Raw genomic sequence first — 22015 nt, forward strand, 5'->3', positions numbered from 1 at the left:
TTTCTACTCAAAATCCAAAAAATTTGGAGATTTTTGCTCAAAATTCCAGGAAAATTTGGGATTTCCACTCAAAATCCTGGGGGAAATTGAGGATTTTTGATCAAAAATCTCGTCGCCGTCGAAGTCGAACGTGAACTCGGAGCTGTCGAACGGCGGCTCCAGCGACTGCTGGTAGAACTCGGTCTGGATGATGCTGTGCTGCACTGGGAAACGGGGAAAAAAAATTAAATTAAAACAAATTTGGGGTTTACATTCAAAATCCCGAGAAAATCGGTGAAATTTTGGTGAAAAACTTGGGGAAATTGGAGATTTTTGATCAAAATCCCAGGAAAACTATGAAAAATTTCCAAGGAAATTGGAGATTTCTACTCAAAATTCCAGGGAAAATTTTGGGTATTTCTGCTCAAAACCAAATTTTTTAAAAAATAGGGAAAATCCCATGAAAATTGGAGATTCCTGCTCAAAATCCTGGGAAATTTGAGACTTTCTGCTCAAAATCCCAGGAAAATTGCAAAAAGTTCCCGGGGAAATTGGAGATTTCTACTCAAAATCCCAGGAAAATTATGAAAAAATTCACAGGGAAATTGGAGATTTCTATTTAAAACAAGGGAAACAAATCAGAATTTTTCACTCAAAATTCCAGGAAATTTGGGGATTTCGACTCAAAATCACAAGAAAATTACGAAAAATTCCCAGGGAAATTGGAGATTCCTGATCAAAATTCCTGGAAAATCTGGGGATTTCCACTAAAAATCCTGGGAAATTCTGCTGAAAATATTGGGAAAATTGGAGATTTCTGATCAAAATTCCAGGAAAATTTGGGGATTTCCAATCAAAATCCCAGGAAAATTTGGGATTTCCACTCAAAATCCTGGGGGAAATTGAGGATTTTTGATCAAAAATCTCGTCGCCGTCGAAGTCGAACGTGAACTCGGAGCTGTCGAACGGCGGCTCCAGCGACTGCTGGTAGAACTCGGTCTGGATGATGCTGTGCTGCACTGGGAAATGGAGAAAAAATTGGGAATTTGGTTAAAAATAAAAGAAAATGGAATTTAAATTCAAAATTGGAGATTTTTGATCAAAATCCCAGGAAAATTACAAAAAATTTCCAAGGAAATTGGAGATTTCTACTCAAAATCCCAGGAAAATTATGAAAAAATTCACAGGGAAATTGGAGATTTCTACTTAAAATGCAAACAAAAAAAAATTGGAATTTTCTACTCAAAATCCTGGGAAAATTGGGGATTTCGACTCAAAATCACAAGAAAATTATGAAAAAATCCCAGGGAAATTGGAGATTTTTGATCAAAATCCCAAGGAAAATCACGAGAAATTCCCAGGCAAATTGGGGATTTCTGCTCAAAATTCCAGGAAAATTTGGGGATTTCCACTCAAAATCCCAGGAAAATAAGGAAAAGTTCCCAGGGAAATTCAGTATTTCTACTTGAAAGAAGGAAAAAAAAAAATCAGAATTTTTCACTCAGAATCCTGGGAAAATCAGGGAAATTCTGTTGAAAAACTTGAAAAAAATTGGAGATTTTTGATCAAAATCCCAGGAAAATTACTAAAAATTCCCAGGGAAATTGGAGATTTCAACTCAAAATTCCAAGAAAATTTGGGGGATTTCCAATCAAAATCCCAGGAAAATTACGAAAAATTCCCAGGAAATTTGTGAATTTCTACTTAAATTCCGGGAAAATTTGGGATTTCTGCTCAAAATCCCAAGAAATTTGGAGAATTTCCACTCAAAATCCACAGAAAATTTGGGAATTCTTAAAAAAAAAAAAATTGGGGATTTGCATTCAAAATCCCAGGAAAATTTGGGATTTCCATTCAGAATTCCAAGAAAATTGGGGATTTCCGCTCAAAATCTTTGGGAAATTGGGAAATTCTGCTCAAAATTCACAGAAAATTTGGGCATTCTTAAAATAATAATAATAATAAAAAAAAAGGATTTCCGTTCAAAATTCCAGGAAAATTGAAGTTTTTTGCTGAAAATCCCATGAAAATTTTGGAGATTTCTGCTAAAAATCCTGGGGAATTTTGGATTTCTGCTCAAAATAACAGAAATTTGAGGGAAAATCCTGGGAAAATTGGGGCTTTTTGGTCAAAATCCTAGAAAAATTGGGAATTGTACTTAAAATTTAAAAACAAAATAGGATTTAAAGTCAAAATCCCAGGAAAATTGGAGATTCCTGCTGAAAAACTTCGGGAAATTTGGGGGATTTCTGCTCAAAATCCTGGGGAAATTGGAGATTTTTGATCAAAATTCCAGGAAATTTGGGGATTTCTACTGAAAATCCTGGGAAATTCTGCTGAAAATTTTGGGGAAAATTGGAGATTTTTTATCAAAATCCCAGGGAAATTACGAAAAATTCCCAAGGAAATTTGAGATTTCTACTCAAAATTCCAAGAAAATCTGGGGGATTTCCAATCAAAATCCCAGGGAAATTGGGGGAAAATGCCAGGAAATTTGGGTATTTTTATTAAAATGCAAGAAAAGAAATTGGAGATATCTACAAAAATCCTGGGAAATTTGGGAATTATTATTCAAAATCACAGAAAAATTGGGGATTTCTGCTCAAAATTCCAGGAAAATTTGGGAATTTTTTTCTCAAAATCCCCTAAAATGGGGGGAAATACCATGCAAATTGGGATTTCTTCTCAAAATCCCAGAAAATTGCAGATTTTCACTCAAAATTCCAAGAAAACTGGGAATTTCTACTCAAAATCCTAGGAAATTTTGACTTTTTGATCAAAATCCCAGAAAAATTGGGGATTTCTACTCAAAATCCACAGAAAAAAATATGGAAATTATTTTTAAATCCCAGGAAATTTGGGGATTTCTACTCAAAATCCCCCCCAAAATTGGGAATTTCTCCCCAAATTCCCCGGAAATTTGGGTTTGGGGGCACAAAATCCCAGGAAAATGGGATTTAGGCACCCCCAGAGCCCCAAAATTGGGGGAAAAAAAGGAAGTTTGGGCTCGGCCCGCCCCAAAAATCCGGGGAAAAGAGGATTTAGGAACTCCCAGTTCCCCAAATTTTGGGTACAGGGGGGTTTGAGCACTCCCAGATCCCCAAAATCCCGGGGACGAGGGGGTTTAGGAACATCCAGAGCCCAAAAATCCTGGAAAAAAGGAGATTTAGGCACTTACAGAACCAAAAAATTCTGGAAATAAAGGGATTTAGGCACTTCCAGTTCCCAAAATTTTGGGTGCAGGGGGTTTGGCCACGCCCAGATCCCCAAAATCCCGGGGACAGGGGGTTTAGGAACTTCCAGACTCCAAAAATCCTGGAAAAAAAGAGATTTAGGCACTTCTAGGTCCCCTAAATCACGGGAAAAGAGGATTTAGGAACTCCCAGTTCCCAAAATTTTGTGTACAGGGGGGTTTGGGCACTCCCAGACTCCAAAAATCCTGGGGAAAAAAAGGGATTTAGGCAATTCTAGACCTCCAAAATGCTGGAAATAAAGGGATTTAGGCACTTCCAATTCCAAAAATCCTGGAAAAAGATGAATTGGGAACACTCAGTTCCTAAAATTTTGGGTACCGGGGGGTTTGGGCACAGCCAGATCCCCAAAATCCCGGGAACAAGGGGATTTAGGAACATCTAGGCTCCAAAAAACCTGGAAAAAAGGGATTTAGGCACTTCCAGACCTCCAAAATGCTGGAAATAAAGGGATTTAGGCACTTCCAGTTCCCAAAATTTTGGGTACAGAGGGTTTGAGCACTCCCAGATCCCCAAAATTCTGGGGACAAGGGGGTTTAGGAACATCCAGAATCCAAAAATCCTGGAAAAAAAGGGATTTAGGCACTTCTAGACCTCCAAAATTCTGGAAATAAAGGGATTTAGGCACTTCCAATCCCAAAAATCCTGGAAAATATGAATTGGGAACTCTCAATTCCCCAAATTTTGGGTACGGGGGGGTTTGAGCACTCCCAGATCCCCAAAATTCTGGGGACAAGGGGGTTTAGGAACATCCAGACTCCAAAACTCCTGGAAATAAAGGGATTTAGGCACTTCCAGAATCCCAAAAATCCTGGAAAAAGATGAATTGGGAACTCTCACTTCCCCAAATTTTGGGTACGGAGGGTTTGGCCACGCCCAGATCCCCAAAATCCCTTGGACAGGGGGATTTAGGAACTTCCAGACTCCAAAAATCCTGGGAAAAAAGGGATTTAGGCACTTACAGAGCCACAAAATTCTGGAAATAAAGGGATTTAGGCACTTCCAGTTCCCAAAATTTTGGGTACAGAGGGTTTGAGCACTCCCAGATCCCCAAAATTCTGGGGACAAGGGGGTTTAGGAACATCCAGAATCCAAAAATCCTGGAAAAAAAAGGGATTTAGGCAATTCTAGACCTCCAAAATTCTGGAAATAAAGGGATTTAGGCACTTCCAATCCCAAAAATCCTGGAAAAAGATGAATTGGGAACTCTCAGTTCCTAAAATTTTGGGTACAGGAGGGGTTTGAGCATTCCCAGATCCCCCAAATCCCTTAGACAAGGGGGTTTAGGAACAACCAGAACCTGAAAATCTGAGGAAAAGAGGATTTAGGAACTCCCAGTTCCTCATATTTTAGGTACAGGGGGGTTTGGGCACTTCCGGCCCCCCCCAAAATTTTGTGTACAGGGGGGTTTGGCCACGCCCAGATCCCCAAATCCTCACCACAAGGGGGTTTAGGCGCATCCAGACCCCAAAAATCCTGGAAAAAAGGGGATTTAGGCACTTCCAGATCCCCTAAATCAGAGAGAAAGAGGATTTGGGAATGCCAAGGCCCCCCAAATTCGGTGTACAGGGGGGTTTGGGCACTCCCAGTCCCCCCCAAATCCCCACGACAAGGGGGTTTAGGCACATCCAGACCCCAAAAATCCTGGAAAAAAAGGGATTTAGACACTCCCAGATCCCATAAATCACAGAAAAAGAGGATTTGGGAAGGCCAAGGCCCCCCAAATTCTGTGTACAGGGGGGTTTGGGCACTCCCAGATCCCCAAAATCCTTTGAACAGAGGGGTCTGGCCACGCCCAACCCCCCCAAAATCCCGGGGACAAGGGGGTTTAGGAACATCCAGAGCCCCCAAATCCCCCGAAACGACTAATTGGGAATTCCCATTTCCCCAAATTTTGGGTACAGGGGGGTTTGGGCACTCTCGGCCCCCCCAGATTTTGTGTACAGGGGGGTCTGGCCAAGGCCAACAACCCAAAATCCCGGGACAAGGGGGTTTAGGCACATCCAGACCTCCAAAATCCTGGGAAAAGAGGAATTCAGCCACACCCAACCCCTTGAAAATGGGGGAAAAGGGGGAGAAAAAACCCGAAATAAACCCCCCCCCCAAAAAAAAAAAAATCCCAAAAATTACCCCCAAAAAATCCCCAAAATTGGGATTGATGCCTTTAACCCCTTAACTCCCAAAAATACCCAAATTCCAGCGAACCCCAAATACGGTACCCCCACAAAACCCCACCTTGGACCCCCAGAATCGGGGGCAGGGTGAGGGCCAGCAGCGGCAGCAGCCGGGGGAGGCTCCGCGCTCCGTCCATGGCGCTCCGGGCACACCGGGCAGGGTCGGTGCTGCTCCCAGGAACGCGGATCCGAACTGGGGGGACGGGGATCGGGGGAGCAGCACCCCAAAAACCCCTCAGCCAATGGGCGCGGAGACTTTATGGCGCGTCATGAGTTGCCGGGTAGAGGGTTCAAAAATTGAGCTCCCTAAGAAATTCTGGCCAATCAGAAAAAGGAGTGGAAATGAGTCATCAGTTGCTGGGTAGAGAGTCTGGAAATGGGGCTCCAAACGGCAATTGGTTCTCGCAGTTGAGCGCGGTTGGTTCGGGGCGGCGGTCGCTGGCCATGGGGCTCGGGGCGGCAGCCGGGGCCCTGCTGGTGGCACTGGGGGTGCTGGGAGCCCCCCCGGGTGCGGGCGCGGAGCTCTCGGGTGAGCGGGGGGCGGGAGGCGCTGGGCCAGGGCGGGAGAAGGGGGAAAAGGGGAGGGGAACCCTAAAAGTGAGGCCGAGGGACGTTGTGAATTGGGGGATTAGAGGGAAAATGGGAGCCCAAAAGCGATTTGGGGAGCGGCAGGAGGTGGGAGGGGAGAGGATGAGGAAGGGGAAATGGGGGAAGGGCGGCAAAGAGGAAGCGGCAGCGCGGGCAGGAGGGTCCCATGGCGGCCGTGGGGCACAGGGGGTGCGGAGTGGGGATCCGGGGTGGGCCCGGAGCTCTGGGGGTGCTGCTGGGGGGTGTGTAGAGGTGGAACCCCTTGAGCTGTGTCCTGCACTCACAGGGGTGTTCCAGTTCATGCAAAAGACCGAGTGTTACTTCATTAACGGCACGGAGAAGGTGAGGCTCGTGGAGAGGGCCATCTACAACCGCCGGCAGTTCCTGGTGTTCGACAGCGACGTGGGGCGCTACGTGGGTGACACCCCCTTTGGGGTGGTGAATGCCAAGCACTTGAACCGCCACCCGGCTATCATGAGGTACATGAGGAGCCTGGCGGACACGTTCTGCAAGCGCAACTACGAGATGTTCCGCCCGTTCACCATCGAGCGCCGAGGTGAGCGCGGGGCAGAGCGTGTCCCCTCGGACCCTGCCCTGCCAGTGACCCTGCAGCCCCTCAAAACCACCCTGGGAATCGCCCCAGAGCCCTCAGCGCTCCTTGTGCCCATCCCCGGGGCTTCTTGTACCCCTCAGTGACCCCCCAGTCCATCCCAGTGCCCCCCAACGCGTCCGTTGCAGCGACGCGTAACGGTGACGCTTTTCAGCCAATCAGAACTCGCAACTTTATTGACACATCTGTTGCCAGGCAGACCCGCAGTGCCGAGTGCCCCGCGCCGGACTCGGCCTCCCAGCGCCGCGCGCTTCATTCCCAGTTCCTCCCAGTGCCACCAAGATCCCTCCCAGTGCCATCCCAGTCCCTCCAACACCATCCCCAATTCCTCCCCAGTCCCTCCCAGTCCATTTCCAGTCTGTTCCCAGTTCATTCCCAGTTCACTCTCAGACCTCCACCCTCTCTCCCAGTTCCCCCCATTCCCTCCAATCTCTCCCCGCGCAAACCCATCCCCCAGTGCCACTCAACTCCATCCCAGTCCCCCCCAGTCTATTCCCAGTCCCTCCCAGTCCAGCCCCTCTCTCTCCCAGCGTTCCCCAGCTGATCCCATTCTGTCCCGTCTCTCTCTCAGTGCCCCCAAACGTGTCCATCTCGCTGGTGCCCCCCTCGAGCTCCCAGCCCGGCCCCGGCCGCCTGCTCTGCTCCGTGATGGATTTCTACCCCGCTGCCATCCAGGTGAGGTGGTTCCAGGGCCAGCAGGAGCTGTCGGAGCACGTGGTGGCCACCGACGTGGTGGCCAACGGGGACTGGACCTACCAGCTGCTGGTGCTGCTGGAAACGCCGCCCCGGCGCGGGCTGAGCTACAGCTGCCAGGTGGAGCACGTCAGCCTGGAGCAGCCGCTGAGGCGGCACTGGGGTACGGGGGAGCCCCTGGGGGCGCTGGCAGAGGCGCTGGGCTGTGCTGGGAGCCACTGGGAGGGAGCTGGAGAGAGCCGGGCTGGGAGTGGGAGAGGGGCTGGGGGCTGGGCAAGGGCTGGGCAGGGGTTTGGGGGGTGCTGGGCAGGGTGGGATGGGGTTGGGGGGTGCTGGTGGGCACTGGGAGGGAGTTTGGGGGCGCTGGGTGTGACTGGGAGGGAGTTTGGGGGTCCTGGGGCGCTGTGGGACACTGGGAGGGGGCTGTGGGATGCTGAGAGGGACGGGAGGGGCTTTGGTGGCTCCTGTTGAGGCCCAAAAGGGATCGGGGGAGGTTTCAGGGGGTCCTGGCCGGGCCGGGGGCCACAGGGAGGGCGCTGGGAGGGGCCGGGGGTGTCGGCGAGAGGTTTTGGGGGCGCTGAGCCCTGCGGACCCCCCAGAGATGCCGCCGGACGCCGCCCGCAGCAAGATGCTGACGGGCATCGGGGGCTTGGTCTTGGGCTCGGTCTTCCTGGCGCTGGGGCTCGGCTTCTACGCGCGCAAGAAGGTGAGGGCGGGTGCCGGGGGCGGCGTGGCCGCCGTGGCGGAGCCCCGTGCGCGCTCCCGCCGGGGCCCCCGGCCCGGTGTCACCCCCTTTTCTCTGCCCACAGAGCTCCTGAGGCGGCGGCGGCCGCAGCCCCTCCCCGCGGGCTCGGGCCCGGCCGGGACCCCCCGCTCCGTCCCCGCTCCGCTGATCCCGGGGGGGTCCCGTGTCCCCCCCAGCGCCGCTGGCGCTCTGCCCCCGCCCAGTGCCCGCTGCCGGCGCTCCCAATAAAGCTTCCCAGCTGGGCCCGGGGCCGTTTGTTGGGGGGCAATGGGGAGGGGTCTGGGGGGGCGGGGGGCGATGGGACGGATTTGGGGCAAAGGGAGGGGGAGAAAGGGTGGGGGCTGGGCCCGGGGGGAGCGGGAGGAGGAGGAGGAGGAGGAGGAGGAGGAGGAGGAGGAGGAGGAGGAGGAAGAGCAGCAGCACCAGAACCCCGCGGTTTCCCCGGCCCCCTCGGCCCCGTCAGCATCGCCCCCTCCCCACATCCCGCCCGCTGTGAGCGCCGAGGGGGAGCTCAACCCTTGTTAAGAACCTTTAATTTATTTAATATAACTAATACTTTTTAATTTTAATAGGATCTTATTTAATATATGAATATAAAAGTATTTGTACTACTAATAATAGTAATAATAACAATAGTAAAAGTAATACTTATACTAATTCTAATTCTACTACTACTACTAAAACTAATACTAATCAAATTTTTATTATTTAAATTCTTATAGATAATAATTTTTAATAAATTATTTCAGAATTTAAAATATATTAATTTAATAATTTCCAATAATTATTTAATAATAATCTTAATTTCATAACTAAAAAATTTAATACTTTTAAATATTTTTAAAATAACATAATAATAATAATTCTTCAATTTTAATAACTCTATTAATAATTAATATATTAATTTTGTATTACTAAAATTTATTTAACATATGAAAACATCTCTATAATTTACATTTATATAATCTTTAAATAATTTTAAAAGTTCCTAATAATTCCCTTGCCCCCTCGTTAATGACATTGTGTTTCTGTCCCGCTCCCTCCTCCCGGCCGCGTTCCCTGACGGTTCCTGGGGGATCTCAGAGTGCCAAACCCGACACGGCCCGGGGGGGTTTGCAGTGATAAATCCAAACAAATGCAAATTTATTGAAACAACCGCAGCAAAACGCGCTGGGGAGGAATTGGGGGAAAAAAGGGAAAATAAGGAGAAGAGGGAGGGAGAGAAAAGAAAATGTAGAACAGCGAAATCCTTCGGTGTGCAGCCCATGGAGTTCACCAGGTCCCGTCCGGGAGATTTTGGGCACCCCGACCCCTCAAAATCCCGGGGACAAGGGGGTTTAGGAACATCCAGAGCCCCAAAATCCCGGGAAAAGAGGAATTGGGAATTTTCAGTTCCCCAAATTTTGTGTAAAGGGGGGTTTGAACACACACAGATCCCCAAAATCCCAGGGACGAGGGGGTTTAGGAACATCGAGACGCCCAAAATCCTGGAAAATGAGGAATTGGGAATTTTCTGTTCCCCAAATTTTGGGTCCAGGGGGGTTTGGGCACTCCCAGATCCCCAAAATCCCGGGGACGAGGGGGTTTAGGAGCATCCAGAGCCCCAAAATCCTGGGAAAAGAGGAATTGGGAATTTTCAGTTCCCCAAATTTTGGGTACAGGCGGGTTTGGGCACTCCAAGCCCGCCCCAAATTTTGGGTACAGGGGGGTTTGAACACACCCAGATCCCCAAAATCCCGGGGACAAGGGCGTTTAGGAACATCCAGAGCCCCTAAATTCTGGAAAAAAAGGGGATTTAGGCTCTTCCAGTTCCCCAAATTTTGGGTATAGGGGGGTTTGCGCACGACCAGCCTCACCCAGTTTTTGTACAAGGGGGTTTGAGCACTCCCAGATCCCCAAAATCCCGGGGACAAGGGGGTTTAGGCCCTTCCAGAGCACCGAAACTCCGGGAAAAGAGGATGTGATAAAACCCAGTTCCATAAATTTTGTGTACAGGGGGTTTGGGCACTCCCAGATCTTCCCGAATTTTGGGTACAGGGGGGTTTGAGCACTCCCAGATCCCCAAAATCCCCGGGTCAGGGGGGTTTGGGAACATCCGAACCTCCAAAATCCCCGGGAAAAGTGGATTTGGGAACATTGAGTTCTCCAGATTGTAGGTACGGGGGGTTTAGGCACTCCTAGACTCCAAAAATCCTGGAAAAAAAAGGGATTTAGGCACTTGAAGGGACCAAAAAATCATGGAAAATAGGGATTTAGGCACTTCCATTTCACCACATTTTGTGTACAAGGGGGTTTGAGCACTCCCAGATCCCCAAAATCCCGGGGACAAGGGGGTTTAGGCCCTTCCAGAGCACCGAAACTCCGGGAAAAGAGGAAGTAAGAAAACCCAGTTCCACAAATTTTGTGTACAGGGGGGTTTGGCCACTCCCAGATCTTCCCGAATTTTGGGTACAGGGGGGTTTGAGCACTCCCAGATCCCCAAAATCCCCGGGTCAGGGGTGTTTGGGAACATCCGAACCCCCAAAATCCCCGGGAAAAATGGATTTGGGAACATCGAGTTGCCCAAATTTTGGGTACGGGGGTTTTAGGCACTCACAGACTCCAAAAATCCTGGAAAAAAGGGATTTAGGCACTTCCAGAGACCCAAAAATCCTGGAAAAAAAGGGATTTAGGCACTTACATTTTACCAAGTTTTGTGTACAAGGAGGGTCTGGCCACGTCCAGCCCTCCCCAAATCCCGGGAAAAAGGGGATTTAGGCGCTTCCAGAGCACCGAAACTCCGGGAAAAGAGGATGTGAGAAAACCCAGTTCCCCAAATTTTGTGTACAGGGGGGTTTGGGCACTCCCAGCCCCTCCCCAGTTTTGGGTACAGGGGGGTTTGAGCACTCCCAGATCCCGAAAATCCCCGGGTCAGGGGGGTTTGGGAACATCCGAACCCCCAAAATCCCCGGGAAAAATGGATTTGGGAACATCGAGTTCCCCAAATTTTGGGTACGGGGGTTTTAGGCACTCACAGACTCCAAAAATGCTGGAAAAAAGGGATTTAGGCACTTCCAGAGACCCAAAAATCCTGGAAAAAAAGGGATTTAGGCACTTACATTTTACCAAATTTTGTGTACAAGGAGGGTCTGGCCACGTCCAGCCCTCCCCAAATCCCGGGGACAAGGGGCTTTAGGCGCTTCCAGAGCACCGAAACTCCGGGAAAAGAGGACGTAAGAAAACCCAGTTCCACAAATTTTGTGTACAGGGGGTTTGGGCACTCCCAGATCCCCCCGAATTTTGGGTACAGGGGGGTTTGAGCACTCCCAGATCCCGAAAATCCCCGGGTCAGGGGGGTTTGGGAACATCCGAACCCCCAAAATCCCCGGGAAAAGTGGATTTGGGAACATCGAGTTGCCCAAATTTTGGGTACGGGGGTTTTAGGCACTCACAGACTCCAAAAATCCTGGAAAAAAGGGATTTAGGCACTTCCAGAGACCCAAAAATCCTGGACAAAAAAGGGATTTAGGAACTTACATTTCACCAAATTTTGGGTACAGGGGGGTTTGAGCACTCCCAGATCCCCAAAATCCCGGGGACAAGGGGGTTTACGAATATCCAGATCTCCAAAATCCTACAAAAGAGGATTTGGGAACGTTGAGTTCCCCTAAAATTTAGGTACAGGGGGGTTTGGGCACTCCCAGATCCCCAAAATCCCGGAGACAAGGGGGTTTGGGCACTTACATACCCCCGAAATCGGGAAAAAAAGAGGATTTGGGAACGCTGAGTTCCCCAGATTTCGGGTACAGGGGGGTTTGAGCACTCCCAGATCCCCCCAAATTTTGGGTACAGGGGGGTTTGGGCACTGCCAGATCCCCAAAATCCCGGGGACGACGGGGTTTAGGAACATCCAGACCCCCAAAATCCGCGGGAAAAGCGGATTTGGGAAGATTCAGTTCCTAAAATTATGTGTACAGGGGGGTTTAAGTCACTCCCAGACACTCCAAATTTTGGGTACAGGGGGGTCTGGCCACGCCAAACCCTCCAAAATCCCATGGACAAGGGGATTTAGGCACTTCCAGAGACCCAACATCATGGAAAAAGATGAATTCGACCACAGTCAACCCCCTAAAACCGTGAAAAAGGGGCGAAAAAACCACGACCCCCCCCCCCCGCCAAAATCCCGAAAAATAACTAAAAAAAAATCACCCCAAAAATTGCAAAAAATTTGGATTGATCCCTTTCACCCCTTAATTCCCAGAATTCCCCAAATTCCAAAGAACCCCAAATCCGTGAGACCCCTCCCAAAACCTCACATTCGACCCCCAGAATTGAGAGTCAGGGCCAGCAGCGGCAGCAGCCGGGGGAGGCTCCGCGCTCCGTCCGTGGCGCTCCGGGCACACCGGGCAGGGTCGGTGCCGCTCCCAGGAACGCGGATCCGAACTGGGGGCACCGGGAACGGGGGAGCAGCACCCCAAAAAGCGCTCAGCCAATGGGAGAGCGGAGTTTAATGAGGCCGGGTAGAGGGTGTTGGCGGGTAGAGGGTTAATAAATTGAGCTCCCTAAGAAATTCTGGCGAATCGGAAAAAAGAGCGGAAATGAGTCATCAGTTGCTGGGTAGAGGGTCTGAAAATCGGGCTCCAAACGCACCGGCCAATTAGAGAGCGCAAAAATCACTTCGGCCAATTAAAGAGAGGCCAAAAAAAACCCCAACCAATGAAAGCGCGGCCAAAAACCACGCCCGACCAATCAGGGAGCGCGTCCCTCATGACCCCGCGCCGCTCCGGGCTGGTTCCCGCAGTGGAGCGCGGTTGGTTCGGGGCGGCGGTCGCTGGCCATGGGGCTCGGGGCGGCAGCCGGGGCCCTGCTGGTGGCACTGGGGGTGCTGGGAGCCCCCCCGGGTGCGGGCGCGGAGCTCTCGGGTGAGCGGGGGGCGGGAGGCGCTGGGCCCGGGGGGGAGAAGGGGGAAAAGGGGGCGAAGGGGGGAGCCCGGAATGGAGGGGGAGGAGGAGGGGACCCCCCAAAGGGAGAGCGGGAGGGGCTGAGGGGTGGGGGGGAGGGGAGGGAGGGGTGGGAGAGGGTGGGGAAGGGGGAAAAGGGGAGGGGGGACCCCAAAACTGAGCGGGAGGGGGGCTGGGGATTGGGGGATTAGTGGGAAATGGGGAAATGGGAGCCCGAAAGTGATTTGGGGAGCGGGCGGAGGTGGGAGGGGAGAGGATGAGGAAGGGGAAATGGGGGAAGGGCGGCAAAGAGGAAGCGGCAGCGCGGGCAGGAGGGTCCCATGGCGGCCGTGGGGCACAGGGGGTGCGGAGTGGGGATCCGGGGTGGGCCCCGGAGCTCTGGGGGTGCTGCTGGGGGTGCTGGGGGGGCACCGCTGAGCTGTGTGCTGCACTCACAGGGGTGCTCCAGTTCATGGGATCATCCGAGTGTCACTTCATTAACGGCACGGAGAAGGTGAGGTTCGTGGAGAGGTACATCTACAACCGGGAGCAGTTCCTGATGTTCGACAGCGACGTGGGGCACTACGTGGGGTTCACCCCCTTGGGGGAGATGAATGCCAAGTACTGGAACAGCGACCCGGCAAGGATGGAGTACATCCGGGCTGCGGTGGACACGTTCTGCCGGCACAACTACGAGGTGTCCCGCCCGTTCATCACGGAGCGCCGAGGTGAGCGCGGGGCAGAGCGTGTCCCCTCGGGCCCTGCCCTGCCAGTGACCATCCCAGTCAATCCCAGTCCATTCCAGTCCCTTCCAGTATATTCCCAGACCCTCCCAGTCCCCTCCCAGTCCACCCCAGTCGATTCCCAGTTCATCCCAGTGTTCTTCCACTTCCTGTCAAGCCCTCCAGTCCATTCCCAGTCCCTTCCATTCTATTCCGACTTCATCCCAGTCCATCCCAGTGACTCCCAGTCTATTCCCAGTTCATTCCCAGTTCACTCTCCGACGTCCATTCCTCTCTCCCTTTGCCGAGTACCCCTCCCATCTTTCTCAGTGCCACTTCAGTACCTCCCAGTGCCTCCCAGTCCCACCCAGCCTCTCCAACTCAAATCCCAGTTTATTTCCAGTTCATTCCCAGTTCACTCCAGATCTTCGTGCACTCTCAGAGTAACCACCATGCCCTCCCACCTCTCTCAGTGCCATCCCAGTTCCTCCCAGTCTATTCCCAGTATATCCCAGTCGCTCCTAGTACTTTCCCAGTCCATCCCAGTTCACTCCCAGTCCCGCCTTGTCCCATCCCAGTGCCATCCCTCTCATACTCAGCCGATTCCCAGTCCTTTCCCCATCCCTCCCTGTTCATTCCCAGTGCCTCCCAGTCCCTCCGAGTGTATTCCCAGTTCATCAAGTCCCTCCCAGTCCATTCCCAGTCCGTTTCCATTCCATCCCACTCCATTTCCAGTAAGCCCCAGTCCCTCCCAGTGCCTCCCCCCGCGAGTCCATTTCAGCGACGCGTGAAGCTGACGCTTCTCAGCCAATCGGAGCGCGACTCTCTGATGACTCAACTGTTGCCAGGCAGACCCTCAGCGCCGAGCGCCCCGCGCTGGACTCGGCCTCCCAGCGCCGCGCGCTTCATTCCCAGTTCCTCCCAGTGCCACCAAAATCCCTCCCAGTGCCATCCCAGTCCCTCCCAGACCATCTCCATTTCCTACCCAGACCCTCCCAGTCCGTTTCCAGTCTGTTCCCAGTTCATTCCCAGGTCATTCTCAGACCTCCACCCTCTCTCCCAGTTCCCCCCATTCCCTCCCATCTCTCTCAGTGCCAACCCAATAAATCCCAATCCCTTCCAGTCCACTCCAGTTCATTCCCAGTCCCTCCCAGTCCTTCCCAGTCTCATCCAGACCCTCCAAATCGATTCCCAGTCTATATCCAGTTCATTCCCAATTTATTTCCAGACCTCCACCCTCCACTCAGTACCCCTCATCCCCTCTCACTTCTCTCAGTACCACCCATGTCTATCCCAGTCTATTCCCAGTGCCTCCCAGTATATTCCCAGTCCATCCCAGTGCCTCCCAATGCTATTCCCAGTCCTTCCAACTCTCTCAAAACTAATTCCCAGTTGATTTCCAGTTCATTCCCGGTTCATTGACAGACCTCCATGCTCACTCCCAGTACTCCCAACCACATTTACCTCTCCCAGACCTTTCCAATCCACACCACTCCCTCCCAATCCATACCCCGTTCATCCCATTCCCTTCCCAATCCATTCCATTCCATTCCCAATCTCTACCAGTCGAATCCCAGTCCCCCCATTCCATTCCCAGTTCCTCCCTGTCCATCCCAGTCCCCCCCAGTCCATTCCCAGTCCCTCCCCAGCCCAGCCCAGCCCTCCCCTCTCTCTCCCAGGGCCCCCCAGCTGATCCCAGTGTGTCCCCGCTCTCTCTCTCTCTCTCTCTGTCTCTGCCAGTGCCTCCCAGCGTGTCCATCTCGCTGGTGCCCCCCTCGAGCTCCCAGCCCGGCCCCGGCCGCCTGCTCTGCTCCGTGATGGATTTCTACCCCGCTGCCATCCAGGTGAGGTGGTTCCAGGGCCAGCAGGAGCTGTCGGAGCACGTGGTGGCCACGGACGTGGTGGCCAACGGGGACTGGACCTACCAGCTGCTGGTGCTGCTGGAAACGCCGCCCCGGCGCGGGCTGAGCTACAGCTGCCAGGTGGAGCACGTCAGCCTGGAGCAGCCGCTGAGGCGGCACTGGGGTACGGGGGAGCCCCTGGGGGCGCTGGCAGAGGCGCTGGGCTGTGCTGGGAGGCACTGGGAGGGAGCTGGAGAGAGCCGGGCTGGGAGGGGGAGAGGGGCTGGGGGCTGGGCAAGGGCTGGGCAGGGGTTTGGGGGTGCTGGGGAGGATGGGATGGGGTTGGGGGGGTGCTGGTGGGCACTGGGAGGGAGTTTGGGGGTGCTGGGTGTGACTGGGAGGGAGTTTGGGGGTCCCGGGTGTGACTGGGAGGGATTTTGGGGGCGCTGGGTGTGACTGGGAGGGAGTTTGGGGGTCCTGGGGCGCTGGGGGCAACTGGGAGGGGGCTGTGGGATGCCGAGAGGGACGGGAGGGGCTTTGGTGGCTCCTGTTGAGGCCCAAAAGGGATCGGGGGGAGGTTTCAGGGGGTCCTGGCCGGGCCGGGGGCCACAGGGAGGGCGCTGGGAGGGGCTGGGGGTGTCGCCGAGAGGTTTTTGGGGCGCTGAGCCCTGCGGACCCCCCAGAGATGCCACCGGACGCCGGCCGCAGCAAGATGCTGACGGGCATCGGGGGCTTGGTCTTGGGCTCGGTCTTCCTGGCGCTGGGGCTCGGCTTCTACGTGCGCAAGAAGGTGAGGGCGGGTGCCGGGGGCGGCGTGGCCGCCGTGGCGGAGCCCCGTGCGCGCTCCCGCCGGGGCCCCCGGCCCGGTGTCACCCCCTTTTCTCTGCCCACAGAGCTCCTGAGGCGGCGGCGGCCGCAGCCCCTCCCCATGAGCTCGGGCCCGGCCGGGACCCCCCGCTCCGTCCCCGCTCCGCTGATCCCGGGGGGGTCCCGTGTCCCCCCCCAGCGCCGCTGGCGCTCTGCCCCCGCCCAGTGCCCGCTGCCGGCGCTCCCAATAAAGCTTCCCAGCTGGGCCCGGGGCCGTTTGTTGGGGGGCGCTGGGGAGGGGTCTGGGGGGGCGGGGGGCGATGGGACGGATTTGGGCAAAGGGAGGGGGAGAAAGGGTGGGGGCTGGGCCCGGGGGGAGCGGGAGGAGGAGGAAGATGAGGAAGGAGCGGGGAACGAGGGTGAGACGGGGGGAAGTAGGCGGGATTAGGAAGGGGGAGGAGCGGGAGGAGCGATGGAATCGGGGGAGGAGAGGCGAGAGGAAGTGGAGGGGGAGATGAAGAAGAGGATCAGCAGCAAGAGAAGCAGCGGGATCCTCCGGCCTTCATCCCGGTGCACGGGGGAAGCCAGGAAGATGTGGAGCACCATGACGAAGTGTGTGACCAACACGGGGGTCTCTGACCCCGGGGTTCACCCGGGAGTATCGAGCGCCGATCCTCCCTCGGCGGATGGAGCAGGAGCCGCGCACGGAGCTGTTCCCGCACCGGGGCACGGCGGCATCCGCGGGCAGCGACCCCTCCTCCCTCGTCCTCATCCTTCCCTCTTCTGGGGAGCGATCGCCCACGGGCTCTGCCCGGCAACCGATGAGGCAATCTAACGCTCGGAGCTCTGATTGGCTGCGCCACCTCCTGCCTGCGCTGCCATTGGCTGAGGCATTTCCGGGGCGCTGCAGCCCCGGGCTGGGGGTTTTTCGGGGAGGGGAAACCTTGAGGGGCTGGGCGGCTGGGGGCGGTGATGGAGAGGGGCGGGCTGTGGTGGACCAGCCAATCAGAGCCGCTTATTTTATATTTAACCCCATTTTTGGGTTACTGAGCTCGTTCAGGGTTTTATGTTCGGATCACTTTATTCCGCTCCCCTTTAGAAACTCAATTTTATTGACAAGGGGTAAGGGAAATTAAGTAGTATTAATAATATAATATAATATAATATAAAAATCTTATAGTTTTAAATTCTGGGGACATTTTCATATGTTCATATAATACTAAAATGATGAATAACATTAAAATTATTTGGTATATTAAATTATTTCAAGATTCCGAAGAAGGCCGGACCTCCACCTCTCCGCTCACTGCGGGATGTGGGGAGGGGGCGATGCTGACGGGGTCGGGGGGGGCTGCGGCTCTGCCGTGGGCGCGGAAGCCGCGGGGTTCTGGTACTACTGCTCTTCCTTCTCTTCCTCTTGTCTATTTTCCGGTTCCTCCTAACCCCGGCTCCTCCTTAAATATCCCGCCTCCACCTCCTGGTCCTCTCCCCGGCCCTTCCCCCGCATCTTCTTCTTCCTCCTCCTCCTCCTCCCGCTCCCCCCGGGCCCAGCCCCCACCCTTTCTCCCCCTCCCTTTGCCCAAATCCGTCCCATCGCCCCCCGCCCCCCCAGACCCCTCCCCAGCGCCCCCCAACAAACGGCCCCGGGCCCAGCTGGGAAGCTTTATTGGGAGCGCCGGCAGCGGGCACTGGGCGGGGGCAGAGCGCCAGCGGCGCTGGGGGGGACACGGGACCCCCCCGGGATCAGCGGAGCGGGGACGGAGCGGGGGGTCCCGGCCGGGCCCGAGCCCGCGGGGAGGGGCTGCGGCCGCCGCCGCCTCAGGAGCTCTGTGGGCAGAGAAAAGGGGGTGACACCGGGCCGGGGGCCCCGGCGGGAGCGCGCACGGGGCTCCGCCACGGCGGCCACGCCGCCCCCGGCACCCGCCCTCACCTTCTTGCGCACGTAGAAGCCGAGCCCCAGCGCCAGGAAGACCGAGCCCAAGACCAAGCCCCCGATGCCCGTCAGCATCTTGCTGCGGCCGGCGTCCGGCGGCATCTCTGGGGGGTCCGCAGGGCTCAGCGCCCCCAAAACCTCTCGCCGACACCCCCGGCCCCTCCCGGCGCCCTCCCTGTGGCCCCCGGCCCAGCCGGGACCGTCTGAAACCTCCCCCCGATCCCTTTTGGGCCTCAACAGGAGCCACCAAAGCCCCTCCCGTCCCTCTCGGCATCCCACAGCCCCCTCCCAGTTGTCCCCCAGCGCCCCAGGAGCCCCAAACTCCCTCCCAGTCACACCCAGAGCCCCCAAACTCCCTCCCAGTCACACCCAGCACCCCCAAACTCCCTCCCAGTCACACCCAGCGCCCCCAAACTCTCTCCCAGTCACTCCCAGAGCCCCCAAACTCCCTCCCAGTCACTCCCAGAGCCCCCAAACTCCCTCCCAGTGCCCACCAGCACCCCCTCAAGCCCATCCCACCCTCCCCAGCACCCCCCAAACCCCTGCCCAGCCCTTGCCCAGCCCCCAGCCCCTCTCCCACTCCCAGCCCGGCTCTCTCCAGCTCCCTCCCAGTGCCTCCCAGCACAGCCCAGCGCCTCTGCCAGCGCCCCCAGGGGCTCCCCCGTACCCCAGTGCCGCCTCAGGGGCTGCTCCAGGCTGACGTGCTCCACCTGGCAGCTGTAGCTCAGCCCGCGCCGGGGCGGCGTTTCCAGCAGCACCAGCAGCTGGTAGGTCCAGTCCCCGTTGGCCACCACGTCCGTGGCCACCACGTGCTCCGACAGCTCCTGCTGGCCCTGGAACCACCTCACCTGGATGGCAGCGGGGTAGAAATCCATCACGGAGCAGAGCAGGCGGCCGGGGCCGGGCTGGGAGCTCGAGGGGGGCACCAGCGAGATGGACACGCTGGGAGGCACTGGCAGAGACAGAGAGAGAGAGAGAGAGAGCAGGGACACACTGGGATCAGCTGGGGGGCACTGGGAGAGAGAGGGGAGGGCTGGGCTGGGCTGGGGAGGGACTGGGAATGGACTGGGAGGGACTGGATGAGGCGTTGAATGGATTAGGATGGACTGGAGGGAACTGGGCATGCACTGGGAGCCATTGGGAGAGACTGGAGATGGACTGTGAATGACTGAAATAGACTGGGAGGGACTGGAATGGAGTCGGAATGGACTGGGAATGGGATGGGATGAACTGGGAATGGATTGGAATGGAGTGGTGTGGATTCGGAAGGTCTGGGATAGGTGAATGTGGTTGGGGGGTACTGGGAGTGAGCATGGAGTTCTGGCAATGAACTGGGAATGAACTGGAAATCAACTGGGAATTAGCTTGGAGGGCGTTGGAGGGACAGGAAATGGCACTGGGGGAGACTGGAAATAGACTGGGAAGGACTGGGATGGATTTGCAATATACTGGAATACACTGGGAATAGACAGGGAGGGACTTGGGTGGTACGGAGAGAGGTGGGAAGGGATGCCGGGCACTGGGAAAGAGGGTGGAGGTCTGGGAATGAACAGGGAATTAACTTGGACGGGCTGGATGAGATTCTGAAGGACTCGAGGGGACTGGGAATGAGCTGGGGTGGACTGGGAGGGACTGGGATTTATTGGGTTTGCACAGGGAGAGATGGAAGGAAATAGGGGGAAGTGGGAGAGAGGGTGGAGGTCTGAGAGTGAGCTGGGAATGAACTGGGAACAGACTGGAAATGCACTGGGAGGGACTGGTGAGGAAATGGAGATGGTCTGGGAGGGACTGGGATGGCACTGGGAGGGATTTTGGTGGCACTGGGAGGAACTGGGAATGAAGGGCGCGGCGCTGGGAGGCCGAGTCCAGCGCGGGGCACTCGGCGCTGAGGGTCTGCCTGGCAACAGGTGACTTTTCAAGAGACGCGATCTGATTGGCTGAGAAGCGTCAGCTTCACGCGTCGCTGAAATGGACGCGCGGAGGGGCGCTGGGAGGGACTGGGGCTGATTGGAAATGAACTGGGATGGAATGGAAACGGGCTGGGAGGGACTGTGATGGATTTGATGGACTGGGAATACAATTGGAGGGACTGGGAGGCACTGGGAATGAACTCGGAGGGATGGGGAATGGACTGGGAATGGGCTGAATATGAGTGGATGGCACTGGGAATGCAGAAGACGTGTCTGGGAATGAACTGGGATGGACTGGGAAAGAACTACGAGAGACTGGGAGCGACTGGAATAGACTGGGAGGAATTGGGGCGGCACTGAGAGAGGTGGGAGGGGATGGGGGATACTGGCAGAGAGGGTGGAGGTCTGAGAGTGAACTGGGAATAGACTGGGAATTGAGTTGGAGGGGCTGGGTGGAAGTGGGATGGACTGGGAGGCACTGGGAATGGCCTGGAGTGGCACTGAGAAAGATGGAAGGAGAACTCGGCACTGGGAGAGAGGGTGGAAGTCGGAGAGAGAACTGGAAATGGACTGGGAATAGACTGGGAGGGACTTGGGATGCACTGGGAATGGATTGGGACGAAATGGGAATGGACTGGGAGGGACGGGAAGAAATTGGGAATGGACTGTGATCGATTTGGAACGGTCTGGGAGGGACTGGGAATATACTGGAAGGGACTGGAAAGGACTGGGATTGACTGGGATGGTCACTGGCAGGGCAGGGCCCGAGGGGACACGCTCTGCCCCGCGCTCACCTCGGCGCTCCACGGTGAACGGGGCAACAATCGCGTAGTTGTGCCGGCAGTACCTGTCCACCTCATTTCGTCTGTACTCCAGTTCAGCCGGGTCGCTGTTCCAGTACTTGGCACTCCTCTCCCCAAAGGGGGTGAACCCCACGAAGTGCCCCACGTCGCTGTCGAACATTGCCCACGTCTGCCGGTTGTAGATGTACCTCAGCACGTACCTCACCTTCTCCGTGCCGTTAGTGAAGTAACACTCGCCCTGAAACATCTCCTGGAGCACCCCTGTGAGTGCAGCACACAGCTCAGCAGTGCCCCCCAGCACCCCCAGCAGCACCCCCAGAGCTCCGGGCCCACCCCGGATCCCCACTCCGCACCCCCTGTGCCCCACGGCCGCCATGGGACCCTCCTGCCCGCGCTGCCGCTTCCTCTCTGCCGCCCTTCCCCCATTTCCCCTTCCTCATCCTCTCCCCTCCCACCTCCGCCCGCTCCCCAATCACTTTTGGGCTCCCATTTCCCCATTTTCCCACTAATCCCCCAATCCCCAGCCCCCCTCCCGCTCAGTTTGGGGTCCCCCCTCCCCTTTTCCCCCTTTTCCCCCTTCCCCACCCTCTCCCACCCCTCCCTCCCCTCCCCCCCACCCCTCAGCCCCTCCCGCTCTCCCTTTGGGGGGTCCCCTCCTCCTCCGCCTCCATCCCGGGCTCCCCCCTTCGCCCCCTTTTCCCCCTTCTCCCCCCGGGCCCAGCGCCTCCCGCCCCCCGCTCACCCGAGAGCTCCGCGCCCGCACCCGGGGGGGCTCCCAGCACCCCCAGTGCCACCAGCAGGGCCCCGGCTGCCGCCCCGAGCCCCATGGCCAGCGACCGCCGCCCCGAACCAACCGCGCTCCACTGCGGGAACCAGCCCGGAGCGGCGCGGGGTCATGAGGGACGCGCTCCCTGATTGGTCGGGCGTGGTTTCTGGCAGCGCTTTCATTGGTTGGGGTTTTTTTTGGCCTCTCTTTAATTGGCCGAAGTGATTTTTGCGCTCTCTAATTGGCCGGTCAGTTTGGAGCCCGATTTCCAGAC

The 22015-nt window shown here is 55.6% G+C and overlaps 4 protein-coding genes across 4 annotated transcripts in view; 2 read left to right on the forward strand and 2 right to left on the reverse strand.

Moving 5' to 3' along the window:
- LOC131570276 (H-2 class II histocompatibility antigen, A-U alpha chain-like) overlaps window positions 1-5606 on the reverse strand; it is a 15688-nt gene extending 10082 nt beyond the window's left edge. Inside the window, exon 1 of the mRNA XM_058822639.1 lies at window positions 5466-5606. Within this exon, the coding sequence (XP_058678622.1) occupies window positions 5466-5541 (76 nt within the window). The 5' untranslated portion in view covers window positions 5542-5606. The remainder of the gene's footprint in view (window positions 1-5465) is intronic.
- A 242-nt stretch (window positions 5607-5848) lies between these two features.
- Window positions 5849-8336, forward strand: LOC131570277 (class II histocompatibility antigen, B-L beta chain-like). Its single transcript, XM_058822640.1, has 5 exons — window positions 5849-5933; window positions 6279-6548; window positions 7174-7458; window positions 7895-8001; window positions 8105-8336. Exons 1-5 carry the CDS (start codon window positions 5849-5851, stop codon window positions 8111-8113), a joined length of 756 nt encoding a protein of 251 aa, XP_058678623.1. The 3' UTR covers window positions 8114-8336.
- A 4450-nt stretch (window positions 8337-12786) lies between these two features.
- LOC131570273 (class II histocompatibility antigen, B-L beta chain-like) lies at window positions 12787-16604 on the forward strand. The gene is given in 6 exon segments (XM_058822635.1): window positions 12787-12845; window positions 12847-12941; window positions 13418-13687; window positions 15422-15706; window positions 16206-16312; window positions 16416-16604. Coding segments are annotated over 6 exon segments (825 nt in total). The 3' UTR covers window positions 16425-16604.
- Window positions 16605-17981: 1377 nt separating this feature from the next.
- LOC131570275 (class II histocompatibility antigen, B-L beta chain-like) lies at window positions 17982-21872 on the reverse strand. Its single transcript, XM_058822638.1, is given in 6 exon segments — window positions 17982-18156; window positions 18260-18366; window positions 18930-19214; window positions 20967-21236; window positions 21718-21812; window positions 21814-21872. Coding segments are annotated over 6 exon segments (825 nt in total). The 3' UTR covers window positions 17982-18147.
- Window positions 21873-22015: the final 143 nt, after the last annotated feature.

This window comes from Ammospiza caudacuta, chromosome 33 (assembly GCF_027887145.1).
Source record: "Ammospiza caudacuta isolate bAmmCau1 chromosome 33, bAmmCau1.pri, whole genome shotgun sequence".
Classification (NCBI taxonomy): domain Eukaryota; kingdom Metazoa; phylum Chordata; class Aves; order Passeriformes; family Passerellidae; genus Ammospiza; species Ammospiza caudacuta.

Coding starts and splice junctions, on each gene's coding strand:
- LOC131570277 (XM_058822640.1), top strand. CDS start 5,849: ATGGGGCTCGGGGCGGCAGCCGGGGCCCTGCTGGTGGCACTGGGGGTG. Junction 5,934..6,278: donor TGCGGGCGCGGAGCTCTCGG/GTGAGCGGGGGG, acceptor CTGCACTCACAG/GGGTGTTCCAGTTCATGCAA. Junction 6,549..7,173: donor GTTCACCATCGAGCGCCGAG/GTGAGCGCGGGG, acceptor TCTCTCTCTCAG/TGCCCCCAAACGTGTCCATC.